Here is a 24,025-nt window from a genome sequence, read left to right as displayed (position 1 = left end):
GTTCAGGACTATAAGAATGTTCTGATTCAGTGACTTTGTCAATAACAAATGAAAAAAGATGTGTACAAGGTGTGACTGTGAATGGAAATCTGAACAGGAGAACTGTGTATAACTGTTTTTGTATATATTGAAAATTTTGAAGGTATAATATGCCATATGTGTAACATTGTTTACATTATTTATTTATTTATTTATGTAAATATTTATTTATTTATGTAATTAGTTTGTTTTACTTGTAAAAGAGCATTTGAATCTATTAGAACTCCTAAAAAACTGAATGCAGTGATTTTTGTTATGCCTGAAATTTCGGCAAGATTTCTAAGCTCACCTGTAATTAGTTTACCTGTAATTTCAAACAGTAAGTAATGAATTTTTACCAAAATGTTGTTCTGTACTGTTATAAATTGTTTATTTACTGTATTTTTAACCATTTTGGTGAAAAATAAATGTGAATAGTGTATTTGTTTTTATTTACTTACCTTGATTACAATAATCTTACCTGTACAGGTGCAAATTTTTATCAAGTCGCCAAATGAGAACTATCATTGAAAAGTTCAAACATTGAGGATGTATTTGCATATAACTTTTATGTGTCTATCACATAAAATAAAGGATTTACACACATTCTTGTAACTAGGGTATCCAGCTATTGTTTTAGCTCAATTAATCCAGCAGAGACAGATTATCAGTATATCATATATATAGCGGCTTAAGGGTTAAAGATTTTGCCATTTTTAGCAGTGGCGGCCATATTGTGCAATGGACCAGAACCATTTGAGCAATTTTAATAAAGGACCACCCAAGGAACATTACTGTCAAGTTTCATCAAAATCTGCCGAACCGTTTCAGAGGAGATGTCGTTTAAAGATTTTGCTATTTTTAGCTCTGGCGGCCATATTGTGCAATGGACCGGAACCATTTGAGCAATTTTGGTAAAGGACCACCAAAGGAACATTCCTGTGAAGTTTTGTCAAAATCTGCCTATCCGTTTCAGAGGAGATGTCGTTTAAAGATTTTGCTATTTTTAGCTGTGGCGGCCATATTGTGCAATGGACCAGAACCATTTGAGCAATTTTAATAAAGGACCACCCAAGGAACATTACTGTCAAGTTTCATCAAAATCTGCCGAACCGCTTCAGAGGAGATGTCGTTTAAAGATTTTGCTATTTTTAGCTCTGGCGGCCATATTGTGCAATGGACCGGAACCATTTGAGCAATTTTGGTAAAGGACCACCAAAGGAACATTCCTGTTTTGTCAAAATCCGCTTATCAGTTTCAGAGGAGATGTCATTTAAAGTAAAAGTTTACGCACGCACGCATGCACCCACGCACGCACGCACGCACGCACTCACGACGGACAATCTGTGACGACATAAGCTCCATGGCCTTCGGCCAGTGGAGCTAAAAAAATAAAGGAAAATCTGCAAATTTAAAAAAGACAGTCATTAAATTCTGAGAAAGCCTAAAATCAAACTGGCGCTGGCTGGAATTTTCTGTGACATATTTTCAGCTGAAATGGTTTACAATACGGTGTAGGTTTTTTGTAAATTCTCTTCCAAAACTTAAATGGCTACCAAGGCCAACGTGTAGTCAAAGCAAGAGTGGTAGCTGTAGTTTATATTTGACTGCAAATGCCTTTATTCATTTTGTGAGTTATTTTTGAAGTCACCTTGTCTAGTCTTTTCCATGGCATGAGATATGACAATGTGTTTTAATAGAGAATTATTTTTAACCAAGTTTTCCTAAGGAAAAGTGGAAATCCTAGTTAATAGATTTGGATATGCCATTGGGCAGGCAGGTGGCTGTGACCATTGGCGCTTGTGTCCAGGCTTAAACTTATCCATGCATAGCGTATTTTGAAAAAAACTTTTCAAAAAGGTTTAAAAAACTGGAAAACTATGGTTTTGAGTTCTCTCATTTATGAAATAGTTTAAAGAAATACATTTGCTTGATCTCAAATGACATTTGTTTGATCTCAAAACTAATATTTGTATAGAATTATCTTTAAGTGTTATCATTCTTTCACTGGATGTTATTCTGTACTATTTACAATATCATTGTTTAGTTAATAAGTGAATAAAATGTGAGCAAAAATGAGTTAAATCACTATATATATTTGTTCGCTCTTCTCTCGCTCCTCTTTTTTGCTAAATGCAAAACAAATATTTTTATTATTATTTCGCTCGCTCGCCCCATTATTTTTTTGAAAAAATCCGATGAACAAGTTATCAATTTGGTGTGGCCTCAAACATCAATTTTTGAACTTAAATATGAAAACTGTGATCTAATTTTTTGGCAGCAGTCTTATATAACTGGTTTTCATGAATTTTCGCAAAAAATGGCTTGTTCCAAAACAAAAAATAAAAAAGTTGTCAAAACGTTCAATCTGTGAGAGTGCAGCTTTAAGAAAAGTAAGCAAGCACACACAAAAGTATTGCCAAAAGATATTCATTGTCAAGATAAAACAAGAGTGCCAGGGAGCGAGCGCCAACGCTCATCTGTTATTTCCAGTCAAAAAAGGGGAATAACTGGACAATTATTACAACCAGAATTATGGGCCTTGATATACATGTGTGTATTGTCTCTGGCAACATGTATACCAGTTCTATCTGAATATCTTGAACGTTTTTTCTCATTTATGACCACGGTTAAAGTGTTTGTACAAAACTGACGATAACACCAAGGCTATCACACTGACTCATCTCTTTTTCTTTGAAAAAAAACACCAACTAAAAAATCCCATTTCATTCTTGTGACTCTCATTTTCTAGACATTCTTGCTCTGTTTAAGCTCAATTCTTAAACATGGAAAGCCATTCCTCTGAAGAGACAATTTTCTAACATTAGGTTTTAGACTGAGAAACTGTGCACAGTTTGATATATGCCAGGGATTAACACGGACCGGCAGAATATATTGGACAGAAAACAAATTGCATTGGACAAACCAATAAGCTGGACAGACTGTAAATGAGCTGGATACAGCACAAACATTGGCCAACACTAAATCCCTAGTGCGCTTCAGAATACTAATTTAAGAGAAAGAAAATGTATGTAAGAACCAGGTCATAGAAAAACTGTTTTGACTTCTAAAAGCGTTCTTGGGCAATTTCCAGTGAAACCGTCAAGATTATATTAAGGATTCATGTTTTACATCCAGTTCTCCCTAAGCAAAAAAAAATGTCGATAGTTAATCGAATCTGATCAATACCAAGGGTAAAATGATATTCCTAAAATGTAGAAGCCATCCAAGTATATTATTCTTGCGTTTGATGAGTAAGGGTAATAGTTTGTGAAATGAAATATCTTGACAGTATTTGAATTATTGCCAAGGTTGAAGTATGTACATGAAGCTGCAGCCAATGTTAACAACTTTGACATTGTCTAGAGGTTTTCTTTTGGCTAGTTTGCACATTTAGATTTTTGATTGGTTGAATACATGAGTGGTTGTTCAATAAGAAATTAACAATACCTATTTTCTATAATTGATCAAAATGAGTCAATTTTAGTTAATTTTAGTCAGTTGTAGTAAACAGATTTAATAAATTTTATATTGAATGACCACAAATGTTGTCACATCAAAAATTATCACAATAGTTAAAAACATATATAATGATGTTATTTCATGCTGGCAACATAATTAATTTTATGATATAATATAAAATAATAAAGATAAAGATTGACTAATCAATAAGGTTCGGCCAACTTTGACCAAAACGAAGAATAAGATTTATACAATTTGCTGCTGATGTCAGACCTGAGAAACTGTTATTTTCAAACTTAAACAGTCGTTCAAATCCATCCTAATAAAGTTTCTCTAAGTGATCTCTCATTTTCTACACAAGATGCCAAAGTAACATAGAAATCATTAAAGAAGCGAAATAAAATGATGCAATAAATATAAATCTGCATTAGAAACTTCCAAAACAGCTGTATCTGTACAATAATTATACACAAAAGGAACAGAAACTGCAGCAGTAAAAGCTATATTTGTAGAATAATTGTATAATGAACGAACATGAAAGCCTAGCATTAAAACTTAACAATGTCTTTTCGTGATAAAGGGAAGTCCTGCTTATAAAACCAAAATTCATAAGCAGAACGGAATCTGATCTCTTCATTTATAAAATAACGCCACAGCTGGAAACCAGCCCTATATATCTCAGGCAGAGAAGGAAAAAACTGCGCAATTTCATTTTAAAGACAGTAATTTATTGTTGGATGTTTGTGAGAAAAACATCAAAGCTTGAAGCCATAGAGGACAAGAAGCACAACATGATCAGCGTCTGTCTACTGTAACATTGACAAGACAACAGTACAATCATACAAAATAATCTGCAAAGAAGCCAAACAAAAATGTTTATTCTCCAAAGTGAAATCAATACTGAAAAAGCTGTATTTGATACATATTTGATTCCAACAACTCTTTACATCTCAACTCAACAGTCACGATTCATTAATGCAGTAGCAGACATCAGCAAAAGCCAGTAAGCCCTGAATAGATAAAACACTTGCCAGGTTTGATCAAATTAAGGATTTTATGGAGCAGGGCTTAGTTGAAATGCACTTACCTAAGATTTTGGCACAACTAATGCACCAGTCATTTGTAACCACTGCCCCCCCCCCCCCCCCCCCCCAGGTCTGGGGAATAGCTGGAACTTTGACTTTCGGTCCAGCCACGCTCGGGCAAAATCTCTGCCCTGCGGGGACGATCTGCTGGTAAAACCCCCGCCAAATGCCCCCGCACCCAAGGGACCCTAGATAATGCCAATTTCCCGCTATATTTGGCGTGAAGACAAAACCACCGCAGTCACCCTGCAAAACACGGCCCATTTCCCTGGCTATCCCCGGTATACCTCCGGACCGGGGGGGGGGGGGGGGGGGGGGGGGCTGTGGTTACAATTGCCTGGTGCATAAGACACTAACACAGTGTCGTATGCACACTGTGCACTTCAACTAAAAACAATTGAAGATTATCTGTAATGTCCAGTGACATATAGAAAACCATGATTAAACAGAAATACTGAGTCCCAATCATTGACATTCACTGAGAGATGACCTAAGTTCATAGTTCCATTCTTAAAGTTGTCATATAGGCATTTCGTTACTTAGTAGCAAGAATATATTTCTTTAAAAAATACACTTACGAACACTCAAGACAAGAGGTTTTCAGGTAATTAACCTTATGGTGATTTGCAAGAGAAAAATAACAAGTAAAATAATTGAGACATTCCAGACAACATTAGCTATGGCCTTCGCACTTAGCCGATATCCACAGAGCACTTACAACATCTAGAGACAATGGCACCACCAGTAATTGCAGGCAACACAAAGGCTACCACAATACCCTGACCATGACCCCTTTTTCTTCAAATACAGACAAAATAATGACAGCCAAAATGAAGATCAAACCAAGGCCATTATAATACCAACTGCAGACGAGCTAATGACAGCCCAAACAAAGACCAAACCAAGGCTATTATAATACCAACTGCAGACAAACTAATGACAGCCAAAATGAAGATTAAACCAAGGCCATTATAATACCAACTGCAGACAAGCTAATGACAGCCCAAACAAAGACCAAACCAAGGCTATTATAATACCAACTACAGACAAGCTAATGACAGCCAAAATGAAGATCAAACCAAGGCCATTATAATAACAACTGAAGACGAGCTAATGACAGCTCAAGCGAGGACCAAACCAAGGCTATTATAATACTGACTGCAGACAAGCTAATGACAGCTCAAACGAGGACCAAACCAAGGCTATTATAATACTGACTGCAGACAAGCTAATGACAGCCAAAACGAGGACCAAACCAAGGCTATTTTTATGCCAACTGCAGACAAGCTCATGACAGCCCAAATGAGGACCAAACCAAGGCTATTACAATACCAACTGCAGACAAGCTAATGACAGCCCAAACGAGAACCAAACCAAGGCTATTATAATACCAACTGCAGACAAGCTAATGACAGCCCAAACGAGGACCAAACCAAGGCTATTATAATACCAACTGCAGAATAGCTAATGACAGCCCAAACGAGAACCAACCCAAGGCCATTATGATACCAACTGCAGACAAGCTAATGACAGCCCAAACAAGGACCAAACCAAGGCCATTATAATACCAACTGCAGACAAACTAATGACAGCCAAAATGAAGATTAAACCAAGGCCATTATAATACCAACTGCAGACGAGCTAATGACAGCCCAAACAAAGACCAAACCAAGGCTATTATAATACCAACTACAGACAAGCTAATGACAGCCAAAATGTAGATCAAACCAAGGCCATTATAATAACAACTGAAGACGAGCTAATGACAGCTCAAGCGAGGACCAAACCAAGGCTATTATAATACTGACTGCAGACAAGCTAATGACAGCCAAAATGAAGATCAAACCAAGGCCATTATAATAACAACTGAAGACGAGCTAATGACAGCCAAAACGAGGACCAAACCAAGGCTATTTTTATGCCAACTGCAGACAAGCTCATGACAGCCCAAACGAGGACCAAACCAAGGCTATTACAATACCAACTGCAGACAAGCTAATGACAGCCCAAACGAGAACCAAACCAAGGCTATTATAATACCAACTGCAGACAAGCTAATGACAGCCCAAACGAGGACCAAACCAAGGCTATTATAATACCAACTGCAGAATAGCTAATGACAGCCCAAACGAGAACCAACCCAAGGCCATTATGATACCAACTGCAGACAAGCTAATGACAGCCCAAACAAGGACCAAACCAAGGCCATTATAATACCAACTGCAGACAAGCTAATGACAGCCCAAACAAAGACCAAGCCAAGGCTATTATAATACCAACTGCAGACAAGCTAATGACAGCCCAAATGAGGACCAAACCAAGGCTATTATAATACCAACTGCAGACGAGCTAATGAAAGCCCAAACGAGGACCAACATTGGGCTATTATAATACCAACTGCAGACAAGCTAATGACAGCCCAAACGAGGACCAACATTGGGCTATTATAATACCAACTGCAGACAAGCTAATGACAGCCCAAACAAAGACCAAACCAAGGCTATTATAATACCAACTGCAGACAAGCTAATGACAGCCCAAACGAGGACCAACATTCGGCTATTATAATACCAACTGCAGACAAGCTAATGACAGCCCAAACGAGGACCAACATTGGGCTATTATAATACCAACTGCAGACAAGCTAATGACAGCCCAAACGAGGACCAACATTGGGCTATTATAATACCAACTGCAGACAAGCTAATGACAGCCCAAACGAGGACCAACATTGGGCTATTATAATACCAACTGCAGACAAGCTAATGACAGCCCAAACGAGGACCAACATTGGGCTATTATAATACCAACTGCAGACAAGCTAATGACAGCCCAAACGAGGACCAACATTGGGCTATTATAATACCAACTGCAGACAAGCTAATGACAGCCCAAACGAGGACCAACATTGGGCTTTTATAATACCAACTGCAGACAAGCTAATGACAGCCCAAACGAGGACCAACATTGGGCTTTTATAATACCAACTGCAGACAAGCTAATGACAGCCCAAACAAAGACCAAACCAAGGCTATTATAATACCAACTGCAGAATAGCTAATGACAGCCCAAATGGGGACCAAACCAAGGCTATTATAATACCGACTGCAGACGAGCTAATGACAGCCCAAACGAGGACCAACATTGGGCTATTATAATACCAACTGCAGACCAGCTAATGACAGCCCAAACGAGGACCAACATTGGGCTATTATAATACCAACTGCAGACCAGCTAATGACAGCCCAAACGAGGACCAACATTGGGCTATTATAATACCAACTGCAGACAAGCTAATGACAGCCCAAACGAGGACCAACATTGGGCTATTATAATACCAACTGCAGACAAGCTAATGACAGCCCAAACGAGGACCAAACCAAGGCTATTATAATACCAACTGCAGAATAGCTAATGACAGCCCAAACGAGAACCAACCCAAGGCCATTATGATACCAACTGCAGACAAGCTAATGACAGCCCAAACAAGGACCAAACCAAGGCCATTATAATACCAACTGCAGACAAGCTAATGACAGCCCAAACAAAGACCAAGCCAAGGCTATTATAATACCAACTGCAGACAAGCTAATGACAGCCCAAATGAGGACCAAACCAAGGCTATTATAATACCAACTGCAGACGAGCTAATGAAAGCCCAAACGAGGACCAACATTGGGCTATTATAATACCATCTGCAGACAAGCTAATGACAGCCCAAACGAGGACCAACATTGGGCTATTATAATACCAACTGCAGACAAGCTAATGACAGCCCAAACAAAGACCAAACCAAGGCTATTACAATACCAACTGCAGACAAGCTAATGACAGCCCAAACGAGGATCAACATTGGGCTATTATAATACCAACTGCAGACAAGCTAATGACAGCCCAAACGAGGACCAACATTGGGCTATTATAATACCAACTGCAGACCAGCTAATGACAGCCCAAACGAGGACCAACATTGGGCTATTATAATACCAACTGCAGACAAGCTAATGACAGCCCAAACGAGGACCAACATTGGGCTATTATAATACCAACTGCAGACAAGCTAATGACAGCCCAAACGAGGACCAACATTGGGCTATTATAATACCAACTGCAGACAAGCTAATGACAGCCCAAACGAGGACCAACATTGGGCTATTATAATACCAACTGCAGACAAGCTAATGACAGCCCAAACGAGGACCAACATTGGGCTATTATAATACCAACTGCAGACAAGCTAATGACAGCCCAAACGAGGACCAACATTGGGCTTTTATAATACCAACTGCAGACAAGCTAATGACAGCCCAAACAAAGACCAAACCAAGGCTATTATAATACCAACTGCAGAATAGCTAATGACAGCCCAAATGGGGACCAAACCAAGGCTATTATAATACCGACTGCAGACGAGCTAATGACAGCCCAAACGAGGACCAACATTGGGCTATTATAATACCAACTGCAGACCAGCTAATGACAGCCCAAACGAGGACCAACATTGGGCTATTATAATACCAACTGCAGACCAGCTAATGACAGCCCAAACGAGGACCAACATTGGGCTATTATAATACCAACTGCAGACAAGCTAATGACAGCCCAAACGAGGACCAACATTGGGCTATTATAATACCAACTGCAGACAAGCTAATGACAGCCCAAACGAGGACCAACATTGGGCTATTATAATACCAACTGCAGACCAGCTAATGACAGCCCAAACGAGGACCAACATTGGGCTATTATAATACCAACTGCAGACAAGCTAATGACAGCCCAAACGAGGACCAACATTGGGCTTTTATAATACCAACTGCAGACAAGCTAATGACAGCCCAAATGAGGACCAACATTGGGCTATTATAATACCAACTACAGACCAGCTAATGACAGCCCAAACGAGGACCAACATTGGGCTATTATAATACCAACTGCAGACAAGCTAATGACAGCCCAAATGAGGACCAACATTGGGCTATTATAATACCAACTGCAGACCAGCTAATGACAGCCCAAACGAGGACCAAAATTGGGCTATTATAATACCAACTGCAGACCAGCTAATGACAGCCCAAACGAGGACCAAACCTGGGCTATTATAATACCAACTGCAGAATAGCTAATAACAGCCCAAACGAGGACCAACATTGGGCTATTATAATACCAACTGCAGACCAGCTAATGACAGCCCAAACGAGGACCAAACCAAGGCTATTATAATAACAACTGCAGACCAGCTAATGACAGCCCAAACGAGGACCAACATTGGGCTTTTATAATACCAACTGCAGACCAGCTAATAACAGCCCAAACGAGGACCAACATTGGGCTATTATAATACCAACTGCAGACCAGCTAATGACAGCCCAAACGAGGACCAACATTGGGCTATTATAATACCAACTGCAGACAAGCTTATTAGCAAATAAGGCTCATTGCTATTTATTTTCTCCTCCTTAATACCAACACATCTTTAACATCATAAATACCTTAATGGTAGGAGTGAAGAGGGCCTGAAGGTTTGAGCAGAGTTTGGCAGGAAGCGGCAGTTTCTCAATGTTGTGATCTTTGTTCACGAGAGCTTGGACGCTGCGCTGTGTGAGGTACTGCAGGGACGGGACATGCTTTACCACCCATGCCACGTGCAGCTGATGACCAGCAGCTATAAATAACCTCCGATCGTAGTGCCCCCAACACAAGGCTGTCAGGGGCTTTCCCTGGTGGAAGAAAAATGGTGTGTTAAATATCAAAATACAGTTTGGCTTTGTATTGGGCTTTTACTCCATTAAGCATCGAATCAAAGGTTAAGCTTTATATAAGCACATGCATACTTTGTGTGATTGTAAGAACCGCCCCAGTTTAATTCTAGGACTGACAGTTCTCTTTTTTTTATTTTGTGAGAATTTTAACTTTTATCAATATACATTAACTCGAGAAGACTGAAGCTTGACTTGTTTCTACTTATTTGCACTACTTTTTCAAGACATCCCATCCCAATAAAAAACCCCATCTTATTCCCAGACAGTGCTCTTTAGCAAATATTGACTGATGTTGCTTGCTCAACTATAATTCCCTCCTTATTCTTCCTGTAAAACAAACATTTAATGAGTTTATCTCAGAGCAAAGTACACACTAATAATGTTAATTCAAGAGCATAAATGTCTGAAAATGTATAATATTGTTAATACAAACAGCTTGTGCAGCCCTATTGGGGCCTTCCAGGGTCTAGTATCACATACATGCCACCTCATTGTCTGCTGGCTTGAAGTTTAATTTGTCTTCATTATTTAATAACTTTATGAGAATTGTTTTTGTCTCTCAGCCATCCTATCTCGTTTTGTTGAGGATATATTTCCTTCTTCGATGCCAACAGCAATGAGACTGAGGCTTAAAACATGGCTATGACATTAACTAAACTTTCTTCTTCGCAAAAAACATATGAGGTATATAAACATGTTAATGTTCGAATGTAATTGGATAGATAGTTTGGAACAGTTGAATGTACCTGAGAAGGAACTGGCTCCCAGTGAGCAAGTTCTCCTGATGGTGTGTAGAAGTGAACCTCATTCTGACACAGTAGGTTCGGCATCCGGGTGAAACCCCCCACAGCCAGGTACAGTCCACAGTGGGACCAGTCCATCTTCAGACCTGAAATAACACAAGGAAATGATGCACCTATAATACTGTGACTTTTTTTTCTTAAAAAATTAGACAAGCTGAAAAGCTTGAAAACAAGGAATATGTTGCTGTCAAATCATGTTTTAGACTTACTAATCAGATCATATTCTCCCCAAACAACTATCAAACTATATTACTTCAGGACCAAATCATTTTCAGACCATAAACTCACAACTCAATAGTAGATTCAAATTCAATATATCATCAGTTCTGTTTTATTTCACCAACCATAATCAAATTTGGTTGACACTGTGGACTAGAAGATAGATGGCAATTCTTTATGTAGACTTATATTGTGTCTTACAGTGAAGCTCAAGTTATCTTAATCACCAGCAGCCTGAAATTGTATAAAATTTGCAATTTCTTTGGTTAAAGTTAACCAAAATGTTTATCGATTGGTCAATATTTATTCAATAAGTTACTGCTGACCAATCAAATTGTGTGTATGTGTAATTGCATTATATGTAAACTAGCTAATAGGTAAGTCGAGGATAACTTATCCAGTTATATACCATAAGCTGCAGGAAAATAACCACAATTTTATACACTCATTTTTGCATCAGCCTTAAGAAAATAAATTGCCTTTCAACTCATTCTGAGCGTCAATTCTTCTGCAATCACAGCAATCACCTCATACACGGCGACCTTACATAACATTTCTCATTTCCGGAATGGAAGTAATTTACATTGAACAACCGAACAGCGCGGAAATAAAATATTGGGAGAGAAATATGAATATCGAAAAAGCCTTATTTGTTTGCTCATACAGCACAGTGCACCAACATTGTCAGCAATCATTTCAGTGATTGAGAGCAATCATCAAGGTGATTGAGAGGCATTGATTTTGTTTCTTGGACCGTAGTTTCTTCCTTCAACTCCTAGTTTACCTTCATGAAAGAGCGATAAACCACGGAGATCCTCTAATTGTAATCTTCTACAGACTAATTAATTACATTCAGTGAAGATTGGATGTCGATGATCTATTGGGAGAAGTACAGTCATCATTACAGGATTAAGTATTGAAACTGATGCACAAATAGGGTCAAGTAACCTAAGAATGTGGATCAATATGTTAGAAAATAAATTATCCACAGAAAATAATGAACTCCTTTCATCATATTCATTGATAAATATCCAAAGAAGACAACACCCACTTTCACAGTGCGTTTCAACTTTACTTAGTCTTCATCCATTGAAAGCAACTACACACATAGCAATAAACATTTATCGTCATTTATATATTATGAACAAAACTCAATATTCATATTGTATAACACAGGAGTTATGACATCATTGTTTATTTTAATATTGCGCTCCGATTGGATTAGCCCTACGCCATTTAATCAATGACATAGAACATAACAAATATCAAGCTATTCTTTTATAAAAACATATCTTACGTTACATGAAAAACAAATACTCAATTGCCAAAGATACTGCTTATTTTTAATCGTAATGAATATATATTTAAAGGGACTATATACACCACATTGGCACCAAAAAAAGTTTTTTCTGTAACGAATCTCAAGACAATTATTTAATAGAATGTGTTACGCTTTGATATCATAATTGTAAAAAAAATGCCAAAATGTAAAAACAAATAGAGTCGAAGACTGGGTTCGAACCTGTGTCGCCAAAATTGCAGTCCAGTGTTGTATCCACTGTGTGACAAAGGTATACCCTACAGCTGTGGAATATTAAGCTATATACTTAACTTGGTAATATCACGTGATAACATCGACTAGCCAATTACGCATAAGAATGAATTACATACCTAGTAATCTTTTTTGATGGAAAAATACGGAAAAAACTGCGAAAAGTAAATTATTTGTAAACTATGTGGTATTTCAGTTAGTTAGTTTCAATGCATTGTACACATCTATACCAATTGTTTATGTCAGTTTTCGACAATTTTCTTTTTTTGGGCTATTTCATCATACGGTGTATAGCCCCTTTAAATGTAAATATTTGAACACAGAAGGGCAAGCGAGCTACTTACCAAGAAGTTCTAGCGTGCTTCATGGAACTTGCCGGCGTGCACTACTGTGTTCATATAGCATAAACATAAGAAAAAAATGTGATCAATCCTTAATTAAATCTGTACTGCTTTGAATGTTTAATGGATACAATTGTTATCTGCAGTATTTCTATCAAGATTTGATAGAAATGTTTGAGTTATACTCGATTATTTAAATATATCAGTATATCATCAATTATTTCATGTTCAAAAGTAAACAACGATGTCATAAATCACTTCGTAAACTAAACCAACTTCTGAGAAATTGGCCCATTGTCATTTTAATGACGACGTCATGACATTAAAACAATGACCTTACAATTTGGCTTTCGAATTATGGCATGAGGTGAGCACTAGCAGTATGTATATACATACTACTACAATTTTTATAGAATTTATGCCAAAAAGGTAACATATTTATAATGCTATATTATTGTAACATGCATTACTGACGAATAAATACAGAATTTAGAAATGCAATTTCACTGTAGAAAACTGCGAAATAGGCAAATTCATTGGACATTCATAATCATATTCATTTGGACATTTATTTTCATTAGATAAATTACAACAACAAACACTTTATAAATGCACTGAAGTGATTTTTGCAAGGCACTAACACCAATTTCTAATAAGAAAAACAGCACTGGAAATGTTTAAAGCAATTTCTTATATTCTTGGTAGGTTCTGTTCCCAGCTCTTATTATTGAAGACAGCCTAATTAAGTTCTTGAAATGTAACTGGATCTCAGAGGTAAACACAATAATAAAAGCTATCCCAAACGACTGGAAAAATGTAATTAAATCGACTCAATCTGTAAACACACAGGTTAAAACGTGTTTAAATCTTAAATTCGGTCAAAAGCAGTTAGACGATCTTACCAATAAAGACATTTATCATATTTTTTGTAACGCTGTATTTGAAAAACCCTTCATACATAAATACTGGCAAGAAACTTTCAACAAACCAATCAACTGGCGATCATTGTATTTTATTTTACATTGGATAATTCCAGAAAATAAAGTTAAACAGTTCAAGTTCAAACTCCTACATAACATCATGGCTACAAATCTAAACCTATTCCGCTGGAATATCTCAGCAAGTCCTCTTTGTAATCACTGCAACCAAGTCGAAGACTATGACCACTTTCTTATTAATTGCCCGTATCTTTCTCATTTTTGGTCAAAGATAAATGCCACCTTTAAACATTGTAATATACATAAACAGATGAAAAGCCTCGAAATACTTATAATTGGATATAAAATTGAATACAAAGAATATAATATTATCAATACTATTCTATCTCAAATAGGTTACTGTATTTACAAATCATACTTTGTATCTGAAAGAAGGCAGAAATTTGTTAACTTATGTGCATTATTAAATGCCGACCTTTTGATTATCCAAACATTATATAAGAATAAAGGAATTCATTGTCCGTTTCTCAATAGGTTTATAATGAAATTTAAAAGAAACTAAGAATATTTTGTTAAAAAAACCCACACATGTTTTAAGATGAAATAGTTGTATATCACGATTTTCTTGTTCATAATTGTCATGTTTATGATTGTACATGTTTTTTATGAATAAAAGGATCACCTCTTAGTGATTCCAAAAAGAAAAAAAGTTCTTACTCCTGTGAGGTTGTCTACAGAGACACGTGTTTTCCCCATGGTTGTCGAGCCAAGGCGGTTTGTGACAGCCCCAGACTTTTCCTTTGGCATTACAGGGCTGCTTTAATGACAATGGTAAGGGGTAGAAGAGAACAAGATTTAACTGGCATTGAGAGCTTACTGGCTTTCAGCCCTTCAGTTGTGGAAATATACAGTGCATGCCAATTACAGATGTGCGAGTGCATGATTGGGTTACTAATACAGAAGGATTTATTATGTTAAGGTGAAAGGCCTCATGTAACTTGAAGGTATAACATTGTATATAGCAGCTATTCTACTGTCTTGCTATTGAGGTCCATTTAAGGCCACATGGGAGTGTCCTATGTCCACCTGTGGTGCAGGAGGTTGTGGCTTCAGATGCACCTGGCAACTTTTACTGTATGTTACATAACACATATTGTCTAACACTGTATTAAAATGTTACCACATGGGCATTGCTGTTTTTTCACGCATTTCATTGAAAAGAAAATGAGAAGTGTAGATTAACCTCTAATATCATTCTCTACAACAATGTTTGCAACATTTAAAACTAGACATCGCTTTTTTCAATATAAAACAGATGTCTCCCCCTGCGATTGTCTGAGTTTCACGACATTTGACTATGGGAAATCTGCTTGGCATCAAATTAAGTTCATATTACCTTCGACCAGTAATTGAGCTGAACTGAAACTGAACTTGACCTGAGCTGGTTGTTACATGCACTCCGCACATGGTCTCAATATGGTGAACATTTGCGGTGAGTAATTTCAAAATCCTTAAAGGGGTTTATGACATATGAAACGGACACGAAAAATAGCTATATTATAGTCATATGACCTTTGACCTTGACTTTGAACCCAGCTATTGAAACATGTGCTTTGCATATCGTATTAATGCGATGAGGAGCTATGTCAAAATCCTTGGTTCAAGTGGTTCAAAACATATGAGCAGCGTTCGACACTAACGGGAGTCCGGTAGTCCTAGACTCCTAAAATTCGGCACGGACTACCGGATTTTCCGTCTAGGCAGTCTGTCGGACTCCTTCATTTCAAAATCCAATTGTACACAAAAAAATATCCGAAAGCTCGTATGTAATTATTTTGCGACTCGTCAAATCGTTATCATTTAGACGCTCTTTAAAGTAGTAAGTGACGTCATAGACTGGTATTCGTGTATCTTTTACTGTTTGTAATATGGTAACTAAATCGATAAAACCGTCAAACAATGTTTATGTCAACGGTAAAATGGATTTCGCCACCGGCAGCAAAAAATAAAAGAACTGAAAAAGAAAAAAAAACATAAAGAGTTTGTAATTTATAGAGAAAGGAAATTCAGCAATCATGGTTAAAACAATTGTCTTGGCTGATGTTTGAACTGACATCTGTATATGAGTACCTGACTGTAGGGAGCTTTTGTCACTGTGCGCTGTAACGTGCGATTGAAAGCCATCAACGAACTTTTAAGGGCCATGATAATATTATAAGCTAAGAAAATACAAAAAAGGGAAAAATAATTAAGTTAATCACCAGCTGGCTGCTTGTTAATTCAGCTGAACAAAGCTATCTTTGACAGGTAGTGCATTCTGTTTATGGATGCTGAACATTATTCAAAAATAAGGACAGTCCTACACAGACTATGTCACCATGTACCAAGCTTTATAATATTGCAAAGTCTGTTAGCATTGGCACAACATATAAGGCATGTCAGTGTCTCATTGCATTGATTGCAGATGAATGTTGATAATGCCCCGTTCAATTCCCTTATATCTGATGGCTCCACAGCCGCTTCACAAGAGGCCAAGGTTCTATATGCTAGATCATCAGTTCATGGCAATTTCTTCAAGTCATATTATAATCTATTAGATAAATAGTTTCAGTCATGTTCATGTTATTTGAATAAAACAATTAAAATATAACTTAAATGTGCTCTCAGAATACAAATCTCTAGTTTGCACTTCAGAAATGAAATAACAAAGGCTCTGTGAAATCATTGAATAAATAGTCATCAGTGCTCCAGCCAAGGGATAGGTCAGAAATGACACTTTTGATGTGAATTAAATTAGCCTTTATGGGACACTTGCAAGGGCCAGTACTCAACTTTTTATGTAATGTGATGTTACTTCTTTTAATACTTACAGTTTGTTACCTCAGCTGTTAACTTCAAGTTAGTGTCAAAAGTATGTACATTTATAACTCATTTCTGGACATTGACTGGCAAACAAAAGGGCACAGCAGGGTGTAGTAAAATGGCAGCCGGGTACTTGAAAAGGGCAGCGGGTGTCCCAACCTGTTATTTAGGGCTAGCTGGAGCATTGAGTCAACAAATTTGAATAAATGTTCTAATTATCCTGAACTCCTTAATTTTATGCCGGACTCCTTGATTTTGGAATTAAGGAGTCCAGTGGACTCCTTTTTTAAAAGTCTTAGTGTCAAACACTGATGAGGATACAAAAAATAGTCACATTAAAGTCATATGACCTTTGACCTCAAAGTGTGACCTTGACCTTGAACTGAGCTGGCTGTAACATGCTCTGCACATCATCTCCATTTGGTATCCATTTGTGGTGAGTTACTTCAAAATCCTACAAGGGGTTCAAGAGATATGGAGCAGACAGGATTAATAGTCGTATTAAATTCCAGTTTTTTTTTCCGGTATTTTGGGAATATAACCTATACCCATGAGATTGGGAATTTTCGCATCAATTTTGGCAAAATTGGGAAATTCTTCATAAATAATTACAAAGGATATAATTTATATAATACTATAACGAATAACATTGGTATTTTTAACATAATATGCACTAACTCCGTTAACACCTTACATTGTTAATTCCTTGTTTTAACTCTTTAAAATAGTAAATTGCTTGATTCACAAGTTCTTAAAAATTTCAGAGACAATTTAATGGGCTTTCGATATCCTTCCTCTTAAATGGGATACAAAATCTGTTGTCTATTAAAAATGATGACTTCCAGACTCATAGAAAGAATGTAATGAATATATCAATATTTTTAATTTCTTTCAATTTCCAAATAGTCAGACTTGTTTGCAATTGATCAAAAAACAAATGAATGAATTTGTAAAATTTCATGAACATGTTTCCTACGGCATTCATCAAAAAGTAAATACACCATCATTATAATAAATAAATACTTGGTCATTTCACCCAGTTGTCTACTTTCAGTTTCACTTCCAAGTTCTGTCATTTTCCGATATTGGCAATGAAGGTCAATGTCATGTATTTAAACATGTTGGTGAGGCATGACAAAGAACCACATTGTCTATTAGTTATTTTAATCCCCTTCTGCACCGAATAATTTACTGTCAACTTTAAATTATTATCCTTTTGTTGACATTGACACATGTTTTTACCACAATGTGTAAAATTCTTACTTTGTTACATGCTCTCTTGTTGGATAAAAAATATAGTTCAACCAATGAAAATCCACCTTTCACCATGACGCGATATTACATCATTGTATGTCTCTGTGAATAGAGGCTTGCATTTAGGGGAAAGAACTGTTTTGTTTATATTTTCATCGTCTTTTTTTCTTATTTTCTTTTGAAATTTTAGAACACCAGATTGGGAATTTTTATTTGGAATTTGGGGAAAAAAGATACTTTTTGCCATTGGGAACATGACCGAATACCAGCTATAAATATTGCTGAAAAAAAACCCTGAATTCATATGACCTTTGATCTCTGTGTGACCTTGACCTTGAACCAAGCTGGCCATTACATGCATCCTTCACATCGTCTTAATATTGAGAACATTTGTGGTGATTTCTTTCGAAATTCTTCAAGCGGTTCAAGAATTATAGACCAGAAACAATTTTTGATAGACGGACGAACAGACAACTTGAGCAAAAACAAAATGTCTCCCCATTTACGGGGGTAAACATAATTTACAAATGTATTACAGTGATAACACATTTCACAGTGATGGAAGGTTATATTATCTCATACAGAAGAGAAAATCGTTGAAGAATAGTGCAATTACGGAAGCACTCTGTATCCATGACAAAATAAAACGCAGTACATGTCAAAAAACTCAATAAATGATTAAATGTTTATTCTCCTTTTAGCAGGCAATGTGTTTAAACAAACTGCCTTATTTCATATACAGCAATTATAGTTTCCTGCGTCTTCTAATGTGTGACAAACTTCTCAAGAATATTCATCTTAATGATTATTGCAAATTGTTTTTAAGCAAGTAGAAAAGTATGTTGAACATATCTCCTTAAACGCAGAAACCTTAGATTTAATTGGATTTCAAAGCAACGCAGACAGCCATGAAATTATGGAAGTGACTCATATTGTTAAATAACTCATACTTCATTCTCCATTGAATCATGCACGTTATTTAAAAGAATGTGTTAAAATATCTTTCGTAACACACAAAAGAAATGTGTTCAAAACATCTTTTGTAACTCCTATGACTAAACAACAGTTACATAAACAATATAAGTATCTTTCATGTTGTGTGTGATACGGATGGATAATTGGACCAGAGGGCATACACAGAAGCCGGAAATGAGGCTTACCTTACCTGGAACACATGACTGAAACTAGTCCTTGCATACCTTAGACATTAGAAACAAGGTCTTTAAACATTTAACTACAACATGTGCGCGCCATTGCCATGACAATTTGACACATAGTAATTTGAAATCACAGTTGACGTCAAATAGTTTAAAAAAGCATTGCTTTAAACAATTTGAATAATTATTATTTAATTTTTCAATAAATATTTCTTTGATTATGCTTTTCTGAAACATAAAAAAAAACAACATTAAATTATATGTTATTTATATTTTCACTTGGCGCATTGTTGTGTGCATCTCATATTCTAGACCCGTGGGGCTAGAATATTTTTCCAGCATTTGTTTCATGACCTGACACACAGGACGGTATGCAAAAAACCTTATTTGCTCACAATCTAAACAGAATTTGACAATATCTTTTTCTGAATGTTTACCCAACAATTTATAACAACATAGAAAAAGAGCCATAGATGATGTGTTTGCAGGAGATGCTATTCTAATAAAATTTTCACATTGTCAACATGGTTTGACAGTTGGACCATTAGGCCCCCCAAAAAATAATTGTTTGTTTAGGGTAACCTTCCCAAAATGTTTAGGTAGGGTAGGTAGGGATTTTTTTATATTTTTTTTTCAAAATCTGTCGTGAGTTCAGAGTGTTTCCTTGCACATGGCAGTCTTTCCTGCATTACTGTCATTGCCTGACTTTGTTTTATCATATAAACAATAATTCTGATCGTCCAATTCGCATTTATCCGCCCTTCGTAACTCTCTATTCGCTAACGAGTATTTTTTTGCTCAGAAACGGAAAAAAATAGTTAGAGTCGGCGCATTTTTATAGGTAGGGTCGGGTTACCCCAAACAGACATATTATTTTTTTTAGGCCTTATTATGATTATTCCTAGTAAAAACATGATATGAAACACCACCGTCATGATCTGCGAAATCAATCGAGAGCACTTTTAACATTTTCCTCTTTTATGATTAAGAATTGAAGCAATACCTTAGTCAGTTCAGATGCACAATTAAGTAATAGATTAGGTAATAAAACACCACTAATATATAAAACCTAGAATCGCCACAATGCGACAAAAACCAGGTTTTTCATATGGGCAAAAAAAAGAAGACGAAATTATAGCCAATTAATTTCTTGTGTAAGTTCGAAAAAAACAGCAGCTTTTCTCTTTACTTTTATAAAAAAGAGACATAACTCAAATAAATATTAAAGTACCTAGTTTAGTTCCACTGCAACTTTCATATGGAGTTTCTTGACCTTGACCTTGCACCCTACACCTCAAAAGCAATCCCAAGCTAGCTCTTCGCATAAGCTAGCTCACAGCAAAGTTCATCACTATCCAAACTTATTCGTTGGAAACCATTTTTCTATTTTTGTAGCAGTGACCTTGACTGTGACCCCACCAGCTCAAAAACAATCTCAAGCTAGCTCTTCACATTAGTTATCTACACCCCATGTTTATTTAACGCAATCGCAAGCTATGTCTTCACATAAGCTACTAATACAGCAAGTTAATTCACTATCCATCAATCTAAATTTGAATTTTTTGCTGGAAACGTGGTTTAAACAAGAGCTGTCACAGTATGTGACGAATGCCCCCGAATGTGACATTGACCTATGAACAAGGTCAGTACATTAAAAGTTAAAGATCAAACAAATACATATGGTAAGTTATTTTAAATTGCCTTTGAACATAAAAAATACCACCCATACTTGACAACCTACATTCTCATGTCCTTATATTCAGCATTTTATTGTGAATAAACACTAAGGGTACCTTTCACCTTAGAGGTAGGGACATGGGTCTTGCATGTGACACGTCGTCTTGGTATGTCGAACACATGTGGCAAGTTATTTTAAAATCTGTCCATACAAGAAAAAGTTACAGCCCGGACACAACAACCTATACTCTATGTCCTAATATGCAGCATTCCATTGTGAATAAACTCCTAAGTGTGACCTTGACCTAAGAGGTAGGGACACGGGTCTTGCACGCGACATGTCATCTTGGTATGCCGAACACATGTGGCAAGTTATTTTAAAATCTGTCCATACAAGGGAAAGTTACAGCCCGGACACGAGTTATTGAGCGGGACACATGGACGGACGGACAGATGATGCGATTTTAATATGCCCACCTTCGGGGGCATAAAAAGGCCCTATATATAATAACAAACAAATTATCAATAAACCAGTACCTGTGAGCATGCTATGTACAATGCGGGGACAAACATCATCATAGTTGTTCATGAAGTAGATGGAACCATACTTAAAGCACACGGCCAGCGTGTGTTCCCGTTCGTCCACATGCAACCCTGGTCCACCCTCATCTGAAATAAAATGTAAGATCAAGTTAATTATAATACACAACACACAACCAGCGTGTGTTCCTGATCATCACCATGCAACTCTGGACCACCCTCTTCTGAAATAAAACATATCACATATATAATCATACACAACACATGGCCAGTGTGTGATCCCTAACTTTGCCATGCAACCCTGGTTCACCCTCATCTGAAATAAATCACATCACCATGATAATATATAATCATACTCAACGCATGGCCAGCGTGTGGTCCCTAACTTTGTCATGCAACCCTCTTCCACCTCTTTCTGAGATAAAACACAAGTTCAAGTAATAATCATACAGCCAGGGAGTGTTCCTGACCCTCAAAATTCAACCCTGGTCCACCCTCTTCTGAGATAAAACAGACAACATCATACACAGTGCTTCATGATACATGATACGATATTAAAGAGACAAACCCAACACTCAAACAAGAGGGCTCTGAAGGCCCTGTATCGCTCACCTGATCCAATAAAGATCATCAAAAATAACATTCTGATCAAGTTCCATGAACATATGGTCATAAATGTGGCCTCTAGAATGTTAACATGATTTTCCTATTATTTGACATGGTGACCTAGTTTTTGACCGCACATGAACCAGATTCGAACTAGGCCTGGAGCTAATTAATATAAACATTCTGACTAAGTTTCATGAACATACAGTCATAAATGTGACCTCTAGAGTGCTAACAAGCTTTTCCTATGATTTGACCTAATGACCTAGTTTTTGACCACACATGACCCAGATTTAAACTTGACTTAGAGATATTAATATAAGCATTCTGACCAACTTTCATGAAGAAACATTTATAAATGTGACCTCTAGATTGTTAACAAGCTTTTCCTTCAATTTGATCTGGTGACCTAGTTTTTAAACACACATGACCAAGATTCGAACTTGTCCTAGAGCTACTCAATACATACATTCTGACTAACTTTCATGAACATACAGTCATAAATGTGACCTCTAGAGTGCTAACAAGCTTTTCCTATGATTTGACCTGGTGACCTAGTTTTTAACCGCATATGACCCAGATTTAAACTTGACTTAAAGATTATTATTTTAGACATTCTGACCAACTTTCATGAAGATACAGTCATAAATGTGACCTCTAGAGTATTAACGAGCTTTTCCTTCAATTTGACCTGGTGACCTAGTTTTTGACTGCACATGACCCAGATTCGAACTTGACCTAGAGATCATTAATATTAACATTCTGACCAAGTTTCCTGAAGATACAGTCATAAATGTGACCTCTATAGTGTTAACAAGCTTTTCTTTTAATTTTTATTTGACCTGGTGACCTAGTTTTTAACCCCGTATGACCCAATATCGAACTCATCCAAGATTTTATTGAGGATAACATTCTGGCCAAGTTTCATTAAGATAGTGGCCAAATTGTGACCTCTGTGTTAACAGTCAAATTGTTGACGACGGACGACTACGACGGACGACGTACACAGGGTGATCACAAAAGCTCACCTTGAGCACTTCGTGCTCAGGTGGAGCACTTCGTGCTCAGGTGAGCTAAAAACTAATGCAAAAATTCTCAATGGCACAAATATCAACCCTTCAAAGACAATCAACAAGACACTCAAAACAGCACACAGAATTAACATTATTATAAATAAATTGTTTAAGAAAAACAGTCAGCAAATCAAAAGACACTGAGAAGGTTTGGCATTACAAATACACTTATTAAGAACCCTCAGTTACCTGATAGTTACATTACTGCTTCTTCAATGCCATTTTTAAGCAGGATATAATATGGCAACATGTCGGTTTCTGACTTCTTATGAGCAACAATGAAAAAAATCTGTTCAGTTATGACATCACACAAAGGAGGTAAAAAAACAATTCCTCCATTTCCCAAGGGAAGACTTGCTCTAGTTAACATAAGAAGTAGTGATGAACAACCTAATCATATTTTATTTTTCATACCTGAGAACAGGCAAAAACTGTGGTGGTTTAACATTGGGAATAAATGCAAAAGTAACAACAAAATACTACTGCAAATCACCTTAGCATTTCAAGGTTTTGCAGCATCAATCGGTGGTGGTGTTAACTCCAGCCCACTCCACGATTGCATTCTGAACAATTTAAGGTTATGAAACATCAAAAGATTGCCAGAAAAACTGCTTATTCCATTGAACTCTCAGACAGCACTGAAATTAAATCTAGAATGTGGGTGTGGATCTTATCA

At 36.8% G+C, this 24,025-nt stretch overlaps 1 protein-coding gene across 4 annotated transcripts in view; it reads right to left on the bottom strand.

The window, feature by feature from the left end:
- The window catches only part of LOC128237417 (tubby-related protein 4-like), a 105,589-nt gene that overhangs the window by 28,488 nt on the left and 53,076 nt on the right, over positions 1–24,025 (bottom strand). For all 4 annotated transcript variants that reach the window (XM_052952943.1, XM_052952945.1, XM_052952944.1 and 1 more), the window contains 3 exons: positions 21,668–21,799; positions 11,074–11,216; positions 10,058–10,285 (listed from right to left, as the gene is read on the bottom strand). In XM_052952943.1, the coding sequence (XP_052808903.1) occupies positions 10,058–10,285; positions 11,074–11,216; positions 21,668–21,799 (503 nt within the window). The remainder of the gene's footprint in view (positions 1–10,057; positions 10,286–11,073; positions 11,217–21,667; positions 21,800–24,025) is intronic.

This window comes from Mya arenaria, chromosome 6 (assembly GCF_026914265.1).
Source record: "Mya arenaria isolate MELC-2E11 chromosome 6, ASM2691426v1".
Taxonomy (NCBI): domain Eukaryota; kingdom Metazoa; phylum Mollusca; class Bivalvia; order Myida; family Myidae; genus Mya; species Mya arenaria.
The sequence above is the reverse complement of the archived record's forward strand: the minus strand, read 5'-3'. Positions and strand labels throughout refer to the sequence as shown.